Here is a 17,087-nt window from a genome sequence, read left to right on the forward strand (position 1 = left end):
ATGGCAGGTATCCCAATTTATATTTATCTTCTAGTTATTTGCAAACACTTTAGATAAAATTCCTGTATTTTAATATAAAAATAATAAGTCCATTCTACAAGGTTTAGCTTTCTGAAGGCAAAGGAGTCAGAGAGAGGGCACATAGATTTGTATTATTTCATTTCACAGTTTTAGATTGGCAATAACTAGGAGGAGTTCCTGATAGAATAGCTGAGCTCTCTAAACCCATCCATTTTATTTCCTTTTTCCATATATACTTTGCCTGAGCCTAAAATGCAAATAGTAATGAAACGCAACAATTTCCCTGCCAAGCTCAGACTATATTAATAAATATGAAGTGATTTGCTTGAATGCCTACCATGCAAACAAGAATTTATGGGGGTTCAGGGTTCTGTAATGCACATGTTTGTGGAGCCATATTTATAATTATAAATACTATTAATCTTCTAGACACACACAGAAAGAGCCCAGCCATACACCATTGATTACAAGAAGAGATGCTAACAAATCAAGGGAAAACTGTCTCTCCTTCCCAACATGTTTTGTAACAGACACAAAGATGTTCACAAACAAAGCTACTGTCTTCTGTGAAGATATCATTCTCTTATTACCGCAGCTATTGACCCTCTATAAAAAGTATTATTACCCACTTATGGGTGCTTTAGGCCTTTAACTGTATTAGTAAATGTCAGCTTGGACTTACAGTCTACTTTGTGTGAATAAAACTGTATGCTGTGTGAGACATGGGGGCTCTGTGGAGGTAAGTAGACTCAGCTGGGTAACAGGTTGAATGGAGCGACAGGGTCTGTCGCAATGAGAGAACTCAAACCCATCTAAAGTAAAAAGCTGGGATTTTGACCTAGGCAGCTCAGTGTTTTTTGTGCAGAAATATGGCATATTATTGCCAGAGGTGATCTTTCAGAGAAGAATATGTACATATGATTTTCAATATAACACTAAGTCATTAATGTCCAAGCATTCCTGCTATGTTCAGTTTGGGTTCTCATATATGGTTAGCTGACAAATGCAGACAAGTGACTCTGGGATGTGTAAATGTCTTTTGTACTATTGCAGATGAGACATGCTGACAAATAGAAATATCTCCTGCCACTCTGGTGGCGAGTTAAATGACATCCGTTCAGAGAATGCCTCTTTGTGGAGGTTCAGGGAGCGCACACCTGGACCGAGTCATGATTATAGACTAGATCACTGTAGCCCTAAATTCTTTCTAGCTACATTTCTCTTCTAAACAGAGGGGAGATGGGGAAACAGCAGATACAACATTGTCCCATCCTTTCCTTATTAGTGCAATCTACTGAAAGCATAAGCACCCAATGTCTTCTGCATTTGAGCTGATGCTCCAAGAGCAGTAATACCACCCCATGTTCTCAAACTGCCATCAGCAAGTTTCCAGAAGTACAAATCAATGGGAGCAAAACCCCAACCATTTTTTCTCTATTTGCTTCTTTTCTTTCTGATTTATCATTTATAGACCCAGTCAGTGTATTTCTGTGACCCAAAGAAGCCTACAGAGCTCCTAGAGGAGAACCGAGACTCTATGTGCTGAATCAACCTCCTTTCCTTTTGAGACATGGCTAACTATGTAGACTTGGCTGGCCTGGAAATCTCTATGTAGTCTAGGCTGGCCTCTAGTTAAACACAGATCCTTCTGCTTCTCCCTCCCTAGTGCTGGGATTCTAAAGGTGCGCACAACATTTTCATCCGTAAAACAAGTTCTTAAATCATTTAACTGAGTTATGCATAATTTCTGACTGGGCTAATCTTGTCATTGAGGTGCTAAATTAAAATTAACATGCTCTGTAATTTATATAAAACATTAGTTTTTATCTTCACATTCACTTAATATTGAATTAGATTATATGCTAATATTTAGGTAAATGTTGAGCTATAAGGAAAAAAATCATTCGCTTAGCACTAGAAATTAATCTGTAGAAGAATTACAGATCATGTGAGGGACTATCACTATTCCATTATTATTATCATTGTTGCTACAGTGGCCAAGGAGTGCTGAATAGTTACTGTGTTTCAAGTATGTTACATGTATTTAATTCAGTGACTGTAATTCTAACTTAGAGCTACTAACAGTAGAATTGAGACTCATATCCATCCAGCAGTTTACATTCTGTTGTCTGGCATGCTACTCTCAATTGCAGTACTCTTCCAAATTGAAATATTACATTCAAGAGGGAAGAGGAGGTTCATGAACCTCAGGTGTTTAACAGAAGGTTGCCAAAATGTCACATGTGCAGGAGATGAAACACTTGAAAGAGTCTTGGACATTGGGGTAGCCCTCACATTGGTCTGTTCTAGATTTTCTGGGCTGAGTAAACCTGTATGTTGTGTCTGCCCAGGAAAAGTCTGTTACACAGCACCTCCAAAGACTTCAGACCTAATTACTCACAAATGACACTGTAAGTTAAAAGAACTATTAATGATGACAAGCAACAAACTGAGTTCATTAAACAAGTATTCAAACTGAAGCTAAAGAAGTGCTAGATTTTTTTCTATGTCTATTTACACTCTAGCACAGTTGCTATGGAGACCAGAAGAGGATGGATCCTCTGGAGCTGGAGTTACTAGCAGTTGTGAGGCCCCTGACCTGAGTGCTGGGAACTGAACTTGGGTCCTCTGCAAGTAAGCAAATGCTCTTACCTGCTCAGCTATCTCTCCACCCCTGAAGTACTATATTTTGACAATTAACATATTTTTCTTTCTGCCAATATTATTATAAGTAGGGCTATTGCCCTATGTTAATCAAGTACATTATGAATTGGCAGTGATTAGATTTCTAATAAATATTTTACTGTTGTAATTATCAAATGATAGACCGATTAGTAGTTTTATAGGTAGGTAGAAGTTTGATTCCAGATGCCCAATTCTAATAAATGGTAATTTTGGAAATCATCTATTCTTACTTCCTCAAATATCTGCAACAGTGAAAATTCTAATGAATGCAAAAGATGTAGTATTTAACAAAATTAAAACTTTAGGTATTAATGTTTAATTAGTGCCATGAAAATCTTTGCCCAATAAAATGAGTTCAACTTTTCTTTTTCTTTTTCATTCTCAGCCTAACTATGCCCAGACCTAGTTTCTTTTTTCTTTTTCGTTAGTGCTAGTGATGGACCTCAAGGCCATGAGCATACTACTCAAGCATTCTACCATTAAGCTACATCTATCCCATTAATTTAAAATTTCATCATTTAATTAATTAATCTAATGAATGTGACCTGTGCCAATGAAAGTGCTTGTGAAGGACAGAGGGCAACTCTCAGGAGTTGGTTCTCTCCTACCACTTTAAAGGGTCTAATGACTGAACACATGTCAGCAGTTGTCCCCCAATTACCTCCCCAGGGTGAAAACATGCACCTCTACTAATGGCATCACCTCCTTGGGTCTGCCAGTGTATCTCAGGCTGGCCTTGAGTTAACAACCACCCTCCTTTATTCTGCAAGTATTGGGGCTACCAGTATTTCTCACCACACTCTGATTATTGTTTCTTTATTACAATGATGGGTAAGATTGTAGGTGAATCCTATCTTACTTGAATTTATCTTCCAATGTTATGCTTACAGAAGACTCCAGAAACCATTCAAACAGCTTCCAGTCAAGGGCTTCCTAAGTCTCAAACAGTGTGACATAGATCTAGTTTCTCTTTCTGAGTTTTGACTTCTTTTCTCTGGAAATTATACACTGTAGCCTCAAACACTAGCTCCCTGAGCTCCCCAGGGTGTGTTCATTTGTTATACATAGGAATAGCATGTTGACTATCCAGACAGGGTGGTAGCCATGCTGCGGCTTATCTGTGGACAGCCTTGGCTAAAAACCTTCCTCAGCATCACCGTGGCCACACTGTCTAACTTACACTGAATCTGTTGCTTTCCTGGAACTTGGAAACCATTTTTAAAGAAACAAAAGCTAATGCCGGAAACATAAGTGCTGAAAAAATCCCATCTTCACTCTCCATGGATTTGTACATTAACTGATAAAAATCACAATGCTTAGCATGTTAATACCCATAAAATAGGATCCCAACCTGGATTACATTCTTGGAGTTTTCAATATCCAAGCATGAATTTGAAGTTCAATACAATGCAAATTATAGAAAGAGCTGAACACCCCCATAATCCTTAGGGTTTCCCCAAGTTATTCTGCTGTAGTAAAGAACAGGTAACTTTATAATAACTTGAATCATTTGTATACTGCTCAGCAAGATTCCCTTGGACTCCTCTCTAAGAGAATCAAACCTCCAGTAATTTTCCCATTTAGCCTAGCACTAAAGGCAACTGGGGAGATGGTTGGGTGATTAGGAGAGTGCATAGCTCTTCTAAAACACTCTAGATTGATTCCAGTATGGTCTCTGCCTCCAGTTCCAGGGGACCTGACCTTCTTTCCTTCCTTTTGTGGTACATGTACACACACACATTAGTATATAAAATAAAAATAATACATCTTAAGAAAACAATAACAAAACATTAATGCTCGGTTATTGAATTTCAGCTAGTTCAGTGATTAACAGTTTGGGCACATCTGAATTTTCTACTAATTCCAGATAAATTAAATCTAACACTTTTAAAAGAAAATCACCTTTAAGAAAGGGAAGAACATGATTCCAGGGTGGGGTCAGCAACTGTCCCCTTCCCATTGTTACTATTACAGAATGAATGTAACTATTCAAGTGAATGCATTGAAGCAAATCACAATCACTTTTGTTTCTATACCAAATATATAACCATGTTTTAAATACAGGTGTAGAAAAGGTCTAAGCACACACAATCCACTTCCTTTTTTCCTGAAATCTACTTAAATTTTGAAACAAAACCACATTATTCATTCTTAAACATTTTTTCTCATCTCTTTCACAGAAAATACTACTGACAGCTTCAAGATACTGATCAAATAAAACATTTGATAGGGTTTCTTAAGCCAAAAAGCCTAAAAATAAGTTATGCATATTATAAACTCCTCATTGCAGTTTGGGCTCGCAGAACACAGGGACCCACCCTTGCTTATTCTAGCATTCTCATGGGTTGTCATTGCTTGACCTGGAACTTGTCCCTTCTTTCCCCTGAAGTTATTTTATGGAATCTCTTGATGGTAAAATAAAAACACAGGTAATTGAATCAAGTTTACTTTTGTAGGTATTTTCAAATGGCCAAGTAAATTATTACTTTGTTCCTATTTCCCCTCTGTGGAATTTTGTTATTGTTTTCATGCAGAAATATTCTAGCATCTTGCCATGTAGTCATCTGATTAAACTCCAGGAGAATAGAGTCTTGGAGCTACAATGCTGGTAGAAAGGGCACATGAGATGCTCTGTATTAGACAGCACACCAATAGCCACCCACATTCAGGAAGAGCAATCCTGGAAAGTTGGGCAGCCTGGTATGTAGCACTGGGATGCTGAAAAGTGAAAACTACATTGGCTCAGAAACTAATTTGCAATTACTGACCTCAGAGGAAGCACTCTTAAAAATTTCATTTGTTAGAAAAGATGTAGCTGGGGATTGAAAGAACACCCTTGAGTCTTTGTAAATGAGAAGTAGAACCATTACTTCAAATGCTTTGTTTTATTCCACTGAAAAGAAGAAAGTGAACCAACAGCAATGTTTGCTCAAATTCCACTCTGGCTGTTAAAGAAAAAAAATAAAAGGATCACCACAGACAGACACCACAAAAGGGACAACACAGACAAAATGATGTTATCCAGGAGACCAGTCACCATATGGGACACCTGGACCATGGCTCTGAATCTCCATGTGTATAGGGTGAGGTTTATTATGGGTAGTATAATTACTTTTTTATTTTTATCACCTGTTTTAAATGATTATATTCACTTTAACAATGAAAGGTTTCGACACAGTGACCTCCTACCCAGACCACTTAACTCAGTGGCCAGGCCATTTGAATTTGCCATTGGTCATTTCTGTCAAAATGTCCTTGTGGTGTCTCAGTCATCCATTATACTTCCCATGCAACCCAAGAGTAAGCTAAGACATCCATGTGTGATTTGGATGGCCAGCTCTCTTACCCTAACAAACTACCCCTAGTGTTTCAAAGTGTAACAAAGAAATACCCGTCCACTGCCATGTCAGAAATCTCTGATTGTCCTCCCAGAAATCAAACAAAAATCACAAGCATGTGGTTCACACAATCTCTAGGAACACTGAATATACTATTTTAACCTTGGTTCTGTGTGGAGTAGTAGAAAACAATGATATCATTTTCAAGGAGAATTTCAAGGACTGGAGGGGTATCTCCTGTTCTCCCTTTCTTTCCTAGTGGAGTCTCAAGCCATTTATAGATTTAGTAGTGGGCACTTTTTGTGTGGCTATACATCCATATACTTCTTTATGCCCATATCACTCTTCCAGATCTAGGAATTCCCACATATTTAAACATTCCAAATAACTGACATTTTTTATTCCATCCCTCCTTCTCTTAGCATGCCATCTCATTTAGATTACAGCCAGAAGCCGCAAAGACTTTCACATAATATACCTCTACCACTCACTTTGCTTCATTTCCATGGTCAAATAGAGTTTTCAGGCAAGGATTCTCAAAAGATCATCAGTCCTCGCTGAGGACTTCTTACAAAGGCAAACACACTAAGCTTCAGACCTAATGAATCAAACTCAGGGGATGGGCCCCACTTTTTAGAGTTTATGAGCCTACAGACGGCTCTGATGAACAGTGATGTTTGAAGGTGCTTAGCTATCTCCCTTCCCCCGATTCTGCACTGATAAACGCAAAAAATCTTTTACTTCATTTTTCTGCTCCCACTCTTGCCACCTCCAATTCATCATCTGCCCAGCAATGAAGAGAGAGAGAGAGAGAGAGAGAGAGAGAGAGAGAGAGAGAGAGAGAATGAGAGAGAGAATAGGCAAAAAACAGTCTAGTATTTTTCCTCAGGAGATGTCTAACTTGCTCCTTGAGACAGTGTCTGTCACTAGAACCTGGGCTTATCAAATATACTACTCTGTCCGACCAGCAAGTCCTGGGGAATGCCCATCTCTGCTTTTCTAGCACTGAGATTATAGTGCTTACCTCCACATCCATTTTTTTTAATGTAGGTGCTAGGGATTGAATTCAGGGCCTTGTATTTGTACAACTAGGACTTTACCCACTGAGCTATCTTCAATATGTCTCAAAATGATGTTTATTTTTAGATTTTTAAATAAACACAAAAATATTTTATTTTGTTTCTATGTAGTCACACCTTTCCTTAACTTTAAGTAGATTTTAAATTATCTGAGAAATAAAGTTAAGCGGTTTTCCCATGGTATGCAAAGAACAGTATTAGCAGGACTGCATGTTAGTCCCATACCTCTTATGGCTTCTTCATTATTTTCTAGTGATTCACTATCTCTGGCTAAGCCTTTTGACCTGCCATCACTCATATTTTTCACATTGGTGGATTCCCATCCCTTAGATCCCTCCCTTCCCATTTCCACTATCCTGTTTGCCAACACCTCTCAACCATACTTTGTAATTTTTACATACAGGTTTGTTCATTCATGTACCTTAGTGCTGTATACTAGGCTGTCAATTGTGGGAGATGTGGGATTACTTTTGTTTATCTCCACTGTGTACATCTCATGGTACCTATCATAGGAAGGATATCTAAGAAACAAAACAATAACAACTTGCTGTATGGTCAATTGCATACAATTCTTCTGAGAGACGAATTCAAACAAAACAAAAATGAGCTTGCTTAAGGACTCCCAGATTATACTCTAGTCGGTAAGGGCCAGGTGAGAATTCTTATGGACATGGAAAAGTCATACCTGCTAGAAACTGAGAATTGCTGCTAAAGTGTATACTGAGTAACACTGATAAACCAATTTAATTTCCTCTCTGAGGTTTAGTCATAATTTCTGCATAAGCCAAAATGCTACAACTCTTGATTATATGCATTTCAATCTTGGATGACTGCATTTCTACCACAGGGATACCAAAGAATAACAGTTAGGCATGCCATATTTCTTCTTCTTCTTCTTCTTCTTCTTCTTCTTCTTCTTCTTCTTCTTCTTCTTCTTCTTCTTCTTCTTCTTCTTCTTCCTCTTCTTCTTCTCATTATTATTATTATTTGTAGTAGTAGTAGTAGTAGTAGTAGTAGTAGTAGTAGTAGTAGTAGTATCAGTATTTAGATCACAGTTTCACTATTGTAGCCCAGGCTGGTCTCAGACTGTCTGGCCTCTGGTCACAATTTCCAAATTCTGTATCACAAACTTGATTCTAGCTTTTATCACTAAATCCTGGATTTGCCTTCTGAGAGGCCTTTTCCTTTTGATTTTTTTTAAAAAAAATTTAATTTTTTGTTTTTGAATATAAGTTTGATGTGTCTTGGATTTGGTATAATTTCAGCTGCTTCCTTGACTCTTGCTCTTAGCCATGCTTGGTGTATGCTAACTGGTTTCATCATTCATAGACAACAGATGACAGTCATTTGGAAGCACTCCTCAAGGGAGAGATAACAGCCAAGTGTAAGTGAAGTTGGCAAAGACAACTGTGTGTGAGAGATAACTGGTCAGCAGTACTTTCTCTTATTCCTAAATCCAGTTGTCATACTCCACACTTTCACTTCAACTTACCTATTATTTTTATTTGTGACTGTGAGTTTCCTACACACTTCAGACTTGACTTCTCTTCCTGGATGATCACATTTGTGCTACCTATGACACCAAAAAAGGAATATACTTTGGGAGTGTCAGCCTCTATTTAATTAATTGCTACAGTGCCCCTGAGGTAGAGACTGGGGAAGGCCATAGACATAGTTTACCCCCTTTTAAGGACATACAGAATGAATTATCTGTGATGCTATGATGATCGACTTTATGTGTCAGTATTACTGGACTACAGGACACATATATATTCAGCCAAATATAATTCTGTGGATACCTTCAAAACTATTTCTAGATAAGTTTAATATCCGAGTCAGTGATTGAATAAAGCAGATGGTCCTTCTTACAGTCCACTCCATGCCAGGTTGCATATGTCTCAGCCAATCTAGTCAAGGACCAAAGAGGACATAAAGATGAAGTAAGAGAGAATGTGCTCTGTTTTTAAGAAGGACATTGACAAGCAAGTAGCTGCTCAGTTAAGGTCACACTCTATAGAAAAGAAGTTACACCAAGGTATTGTTATAGGGCAATAATTCAGAAAATAGAATTTTAAAACACAATGACAGCAAAATCATTCCAAAAATGTTATTTCTATCAAAAGAGAAAGGAAGAGAGAGGTGGTGGTCTCTTTCACAAATAAGCTTTAAGAATCTAACTCATTAGAAATATGAGTCAGATTCAATGAAGGATTTCTCAGAATTAAAGACTTGTATACAAACTCAATGCCAGGCCCTCAAGCTGTCTCAGCAGGTATAAGGCATTTGCCGCCAATCTTGAAGGCTTGAGTTTCACATCAGAAATTCACATGGTAAAAAGAGAGAGTTGACTCCTTCAAGTTGTCATCTGACCTCCACATGCATGTCTCCCCTCAACCAAACCCAATGCACACAATTCTTGTCATCATTGCCATCATTATTATAATATTAGGATGGATGGGTTATCATGAAGGCTGTAACAAATTTCAAGTTCCCTTTATAAGTGCATAAACACATAAACAGGAAACAAACATCTATTTGACAAAATTAGTACCCTAATTATTATCATACCAGGGAAAGAGAGGAACAATCAAAACTCACATTGAGTTGAAGTTCATCTGTCCATTGCCCAATGAGACGATAACCAGGGTTGGAGGTATTTGTTGTTTGGTATTGGAAGATATCATAACGCCCAGGAGCATCCCCATTTTTGTTAAACATCACTGGGGTGCCAGCGCTACCTGAAGGAGACAAGGAAAGGGCAGAATGAAGCAGGATTCCTTCCATCTTCCTAATGATGAAGTTAGGAGCTAACCCTATAGCTAGTAAGATGGCCTCCAATATCCACTTCAGCTCATGGCAGGTCATCGCTACAGCTTCTTCGCCATGGTAACAGAATGTTGGAAGACAGCCTGTCTGTTCCTTTGAATGGAGCTATTCTTGGTCTTGCTGAAGGTTTTCTTCTAAAGCTTTCTCATTCTAAGCAAAAAACAATCCATGAATTAATTTTAAGAGACGAAAAATATGTTTTAACACAATGCTGCTGCTAGCTGTGATTGCAATGTTCATGATGGCAATGGCTGTTTTGGTTTGCACTTAACACTTAATAGTAGTTAATAAAGAATAAGTTCAAAAATAGCAATTGTTAAAATTGATACATCATTACAAATAACCAAAATAATTCATTTAAATGTGTGTTTCTGTCCTGATTGAATTTAAAATATTTCTTGTGTTGATTATTTCTAATTTATAGAGAGCATGTAGGAAATAAATGCCCAGCAGTGTGCCTAGACGACATTTGATAGACATTACTTTCTTTTTCAAACCCTAATTTAGTTAGGTCGTATTAAAATGTACACTTTTGATAAAAAAGTGAGATGTTTCAGCAAGTGAGAACACTTTTTGAGCAAACCTGAGAATATGAGTTCAAATTCTTAGTGCCTCTCATTCTGTAGTATAAGAAATGAAATATTAATTTGTTCAATTAGACTGGTGTTTCACATTTATATTTTTATGCACATATACAAATTATATTGTAAAAGTGTGGTTTGAGACACCCACCTATCATTGAGCTCAACTCTGGAATCCAGTTGCAGAGAGGGAGGAGTGATGAGCAAAGGAGGTCAGAAACAGGCTGGAGAAACTCATAGGGACAGCTGACCTGAACAAGGGGGAGCTCATGGACTTATAGCTGGGAAACCAGCATAGGACTAATCCAGACCCCCTGAACATGGATGTCAGTATAGAGGTCTGGGCAATCTATGGGGCCTCTGGCAGTGGACCAGTATTTATCCCCAGTATACGAATGGACTTTGGGAGCCCATTCCACATGGAGGGATACTCTCTCAGCCTACACATATGGGAAAGGGTCTAGGCCCTGCTCCAAATGATATGACAGAATTTAAAGATCCCCCATGCAAGGCCTCACCCTCCCTGAGGAGCAGAAATGGGTTGGGATGGGGGGTGGTGGTGCAGGGGAGGAGGGGAGGGAGAGGAAACTGGGATTGACATGTAAAACAAGCTTGTTTCTAATAAAAATAATTTTCTCAAAATCACAAAAAAGTGTGGCATAGTCTGGTGTTTGTAACAACTGTGTTGTTGGAGACAGAGACAGTAGGATCCAGACAGTCTAGCTCCAGGTTCAGTAAGAAACAATTTCTCAAGGAAATGTGAGTTATAAGGCTTTGAGTGATAGAGAACACCTGATTAGACAAATGAAGACCAAACACCAAGAACAAATCAACATCCAGAAAGAAAGACTCCATATTGGGTTATAACATCCCTATGAAGTATATCATCTTACTGAATGATACAACATCATAGCTCAGACAAAGGAAAACCTATGGTACGTACCTTATTGTAGTTACAAATTACAGATTTTATGACAGAGCTGAATATCATAAAAGCAAATCAGAGCTTGTGATGGGGTGAATAATGTTCTGTAATAGTCTTTATGATGTGACAGAGTTCAGGTCCATAACATGGAGAGAATCTACTGTATAATGTGAGTTGACCCAATGTCGGTACATCAGTCTACCTAAAATAGACACAAAAGGAGACAAAGACAGTGTATGTGTGTGTGTGTGTGTGTGTGTGTGTGTGTGTATGTGTATCTTATGAAAAAATGAGGAGTACATGAAGACATTCATTACAACTGAATGAGTTCTAGAATCTATGAAACAGAAAGGAATGGATTTATCCTTCAGTCTTCAGAAGGAAACTAGACTTGCCTTCACCATTATAGGGGTCCAGAAAATCTATGGTGGTCTTCCATATTTCAGACCTATGAGGTAATCTATGCTGTGATGGCTAACTTGTTGGTAACCTTGAAACATCTGGGAAGAGAGAACCTCAATTGAGAGTGTATTTCATCAGATTGGCCTATGAGCATGTCCCTTGTCATTTTCTTGTAGGAGGTAACATCACTAGACAGGGGTGTCTAGTAGGCTTTATAAGAAAAATAGTTGACAGAGGTCATGAGGAAGCAGAAATTTTGAGTCAGGTATAGATTAGAAGAAAGGACATATGACAGGTAGGATTTTAGTTGGGGGGTGGTAGATGAGAAAGGGAGGGAGAAGGGAATTGGGATTGTCATGTGATTCAATCTTGTTTGTAATTCAAATATATAAAAAATAAAGAATAAAAAATAAAAAGTCACAATTAATTCTACACTCAATTCTTTCTATATAATACTTACAACTTTCCTTTCTGTAAGACACTCTTCATTATTCCTTGACACTAGACGGAAAATTGATGAATTTTCTACTGAATTATTTGTGCTTAAAATCTGTTTTGAACATCCAAAAGGATGTGTAAGAAGAAAGATGTTTAATGGGTGAAAGGGAGACAAGAGAATGTGGAGAATAGTGCAATCAGAATGATTATATACATGCATGAAATTGTTAAGGAACACATTTAATTAATAGGAAAGAACTAGGATAGAAAAAACGGAAAGATGAATGTGTGGTAGAAAGCAAGTCATTAAGAAGTATTCCTAAGTGGTAGCCTCTGCTTCAATTCCTGCTTCCAGATTCCTGTCTTGATCTCTCACTCTGGAGTCCTTCTGTGATGTCTGTGACCTATTACCTGAAACAAACCTTTTCTTCCTCTGAGCTGTTTCATGGACATGGTGATCATCACTTGAGCAACAGAAAGCCAAAGTAAGACATATGTGCATGTTTAAGACTTTAGCTTGTGGTTATAGTCAGAGGTGTGGGGTGGGTGATTAGGTAGGAATTCAAAACACAGCTGGAGGACACAGAACACCAAACTTCTTCATCTCACACTTAAGAAATTGCTTAAGTTCAGGTAGGATAGGTTTCTTGTCAGTGACTCAGATAATGCCACCAGATAGCACAGATAATTAAACCAAAATAATTCCTAGTAAATAGGGTTTTTTGATAGATTTATGTTACAGGTTGACCTCTCAGTATCTGTATGACTTGAGCAAATTATTTGATTTCAGTCAACTGTCTGCCACTAGGGATGCCTTTCCACAGGGTTAGAGTGCATACTGAATGCAATAACCTAACAGTGTTATGGCATATATTCCTGCCTGTGCCCTCAGGTAACAGTCACCCCATGGTAATGCTTTCGAAAATGAGACCTGTGAATTGCGTGCTTGTGTGATTCTATGCACATGCACAGGTATATGTGGAAAGCGGAATAGTGGGTTGGGCCCCCTGGAGCTGGAGTTTCAGGAAGTTGTGAACTACCGAATATCAGTGCTGGAAACTGAACTCAGCTCCCCTGAAAGAGCAGTAAGCACTTGTAACTGCTGATCCATCTCTCTAGTCCTTTAATCATTTTGAATAGTGTTTATGATGTCAGTGTTTATTTCTCTATTGTTTTAAGATCAGAAATAACTCATAGATTCGGTTAGCCAGACTGAAGCCTTTTCAGTACACTTGTGTTGCTCTTCTGAGATTCAATTAGATTTTTCCCATTTCTAAAAACATTTTCTATTTACCAAACAGCAGTGTAGAGCTCACAGTGGGAGTGGGCACTAGACATCTGTGAATACTGCTCTGGTCCCACCAATTTGAGTCAATGGTTGGATTGTTTGTGGCCAAAGTAAACATTTCAAATTGCTGCTTCCTCTCTCTCTCTCTCTCTCTCTGTCTCTCTCTCCCTCTCTCTCTCTCTCTTTCATAGCCTTGTCCCCATTTTATTGTTACATGTAGCCTTCTGGGTTACACAAAGCTTCCCACAATGGGGTGGGGGGAACAAACAGCAGTAAGAAATGACAAGTGACCCGACAGAGAATTTTTAACAATGGTGTTTTGCTTTTTAGCAAATATTCCAGGTATGTAAGGACAACAGATAAAATGTGATGTTGCATGTCATTAGGGAGAAATGTGAATCCTGTCACTGAGCAGCAAGACATTGCTATTCAGATGCCCAGTCTTTTCTCTCACTTGGGATGCTGCGACTCACATTGTGCTTTACTGTACTATTGTGAATTCTATTCATTAAATTGCATGGCTGGGTCCTTACACACTTAGTGATCAGAGAGAGAAAGAACGTCTGAGGCCCAGAGCTCCAAGCCATCTTATGTTCATCGGCTTAGGCTTCATCAGAACAGAACACATGGCCTTATCTTTCTCCCTTCTCCAAATCTACATGAGGGAAAATGATTCTTGTCATGCTTTTTCCATTCCTATTAAAGTTCATGTTTAAAATTATAGTACAGGAGATGAACACTTTATCTAAATGATGATTCCTAATTGTGTATCTAATTGTGTATTGTGCAGCTTTGACCTTCTGAATCCGTCCTTTAATGAAATGGGCTTATTATTCCCAGGGTGTTTTTTATCCCACTCTTGTACTCCCCTTTAACAGTACCTACCCTTGGACTCATTAAAAGGGAAAATAGGCAGTGTGTTCAATGGACTTTGAGAACAGAAAAAAAAAAAAACTAAATTGCAGCGAAAAGGAAATAAGATATCAAAGAGGCAGTGACTACCTGCAGAGATCTTCTAAAGTGTGAGGGCAAGAATTCAGGAACACCAAATAAAAGAACTAGGGCTACCAGCCAGGATGGGCAGTGTTAAAGCAGGATCAGAGAAAGGACTGACTCAGAATTACTCTTCACAACCTTCGAAAGAACTATGGGATTATATATTTTATTTTATTTTGAAATTTTATGTTTGACATCCAGACAGACAGACCAAGAGGGAGGGAGGGAATGAGGGAAGAAAGGAGAGATAGATAGATAGATAGGTAGATAGATAGATAGATAGATAGTTGTTTATGTACGTGAGTGTGGGTTCTTGTAGAAGCCTTGGAGCTTCAGTTATAGGTCCTTGTGAGCCACCCAACCCTTGTTTTGGGAACCAAACTAGGGTCCTCAGACAGACCAGTGTGGACTCTTAACTGCTGAGGCATGCCTCCAGCCCCCATAAGAACTCTATTGGGAAAGTTAACAGCTCATACGCAGCTATGAGTATGGTTATAATAGGTTAATAGGAGTGTCAGGAGACAGATCCTAATAACATAGACAACACGATGAAGGGCTTGAAGGGAAAGAGCATTCTGTTCTACTAGGAGAAAAGAAGTTTCTCTTATAGAACGTTTCATTCTTGTGGGGCAAATCATGTGATCTAGTTTGGCTTGGCCTACCTATTAGGAGTTACAAAGCAAAAAAGGCCAAGATAAAAGTGGTTATGACTTAAGATTATCTTAAGCTTGTCCACAGCTACAAGGTATTGGTATATGTGTGGGGTGTTTTCAAGGCCACAGTACACCATGGTTTCTTATCAACTCTGTCTAGAGCAAGCACTGAAGTGGGGTATGATAAAGAGAGAGAGAGAGAGAGTGGGGGGTACAAACAGAAGGACGAAGACACAGAGAGAGGTAGATAGATAGATAGATAGATAGATGAGAGAGAGAGAGAGAGAGAGAGAGAGAGAGGGGGGGGTACAAACAGAAGGAAGAAGACACAGAGAGAGGTAGAGAGATAGATAGATAGATAGATAGATAGATAGATAGATAGATAGATAGATGGATGAGAGAGAGAGAGAGAGAGAGAGAGAGAGAGAGATGTAGAGAGGATAAACACTAGAGGGTCTGTGATCTAACAGCAGGTGTAGAGGAGGTAACCAAGTCTGAAGTCTGTAGTAATGTCAGTGTGTGACAGAAACTGCTTTTCATCCAGAACCAAGGATCCTGATGCCCAGATGACAAACTATTTTCTACATCAAAGCATTTATTCAAAAGATTTTCTGTACTTGTTTCTATTCATGCCATGCAGAACCCAAATTTCTGTACTGATTCATGTTCTGTTGATCTTTCTGCTCAACAGCCCATCCTAAACCATACTGCTGGAGCCAAGGACAACATGGATTCCACCCCTTGGCCAGGCCAGTAGAGGTAGCAGTTTCTTGATCCATTGCATCAGCAAAGGCAATTGATGTTATATGTATAAAAACTGACGTTGGCTCTCATATAAACCTCAGCTTTAAATGTGGCCAGACCACTTACCTTTACCTGTGAGGTTAACATCTAGCATTTTGCTTTTCTTTCTGAAAAGTAGTTTAAGGTTTGTTGTTTATAGTAAAAATATGTCGAGAAGCCGACTTAGAACTCAACTTCAATTTATACTTCAGAAATTCTATAACATCTTTTCAAACTAGTCACAAACAGATTCCGATAAAGTGAACATGAGTCTCACTTATCTAGAGAGGAAAGCAAAATATTTGAGATAGTGTGCTTTTATAATGTACACGACTTCCATTTCTTTCCTAGAAATCAGTAAGTCTAGCTATATGCATATTCCTGATTAAATTAGCCAATTATTACAGTGATTATTTCAGAGTTTTATCTTCCAAATTGTTTAAAGTTATATTAGGAAGTATTTCCATTACCCCAGTTAGTCAGCATAGACACAACTAGAATGCATTTGCACACAAGTCTCTGCATGTATTTGTGATGTAGGAAAAGGTGACCAGGAAGAAAAAAAATAGCTCCCACCCCACTCACATTCCTAAGAGGATACCTACTTGGAGAGGCTGAGGTCATACTTTTCAGACAGTATTATCAATACCCGAAACAATGTTTTCCTGAATGTGAAGGTCAGAATTATTGAGTCGTACTCAACTGGTCTAAAGAAAACCTCCTAGGGATAAATGGAATTTCTTGCCAATATCTTGGGAGAAGTGCAATCATACTTAATAAAAAAATAATTCAAAATCTTAACTATGCACAGGAAGGCTGAATTCTCCATAGCAGATTGTAGAGATGCAAATTATAGATTGGTCCCTGCCATTTGGTAGTTTTAAAGTGGGAGCCAGATACTTCCCACTCTGTGTACATTTATTTATTAACCTAAAATGATGAAAGTAAATCAAAAAAATAATATATTTCTGCAAGGAGTTTGGTTCTTCAGACTTAAAATGATATTCCTAATAAGATCCCAGTTTTAGGTATTCTTATTTATTCTGAGATGCCATTTTTGTCCTCTAGGTAG

The 17,087-nt window shown here is 38.3% G+C and overlaps 1 protein-coding gene across 1 annotated transcript in view; it reads right to left on the bottom strand.

Moving 5' to 3' along the window:
* Positions 1-17,087, bottom strand: part of Grm7 (glutamate metabotropic receptor 7) — a 787,913-nt gene that overhangs the window by 198,692 nt on the left and 572,134 nt on the right. Inside the window, exon 7 of the mRNA XM_035448802.1 lies at positions 9,722-9,861. Within this exon, the coding sequence (XP_035304693.1) occupies positions 9,722-9,861 (140 nt within the window). The remainder of the gene's footprint in view (positions 1-9,721; positions 9,862-17,087) is intronic.

The sequence above is a fragment of the Cricetulus griseus genome, chromosome 8 (assembly GCF_003668045.3).
Source record: "Cricetulus griseus strain 17A/GY chromosome 8, alternate assembly CriGri-PICRH-1.0, whole genome shotgun sequence".
Lineage (NCBI taxonomy): Eukaryota > Metazoa > Chordata > Mammalia > Rodentia > Cricetidae > Cricetulus > Cricetulus griseus.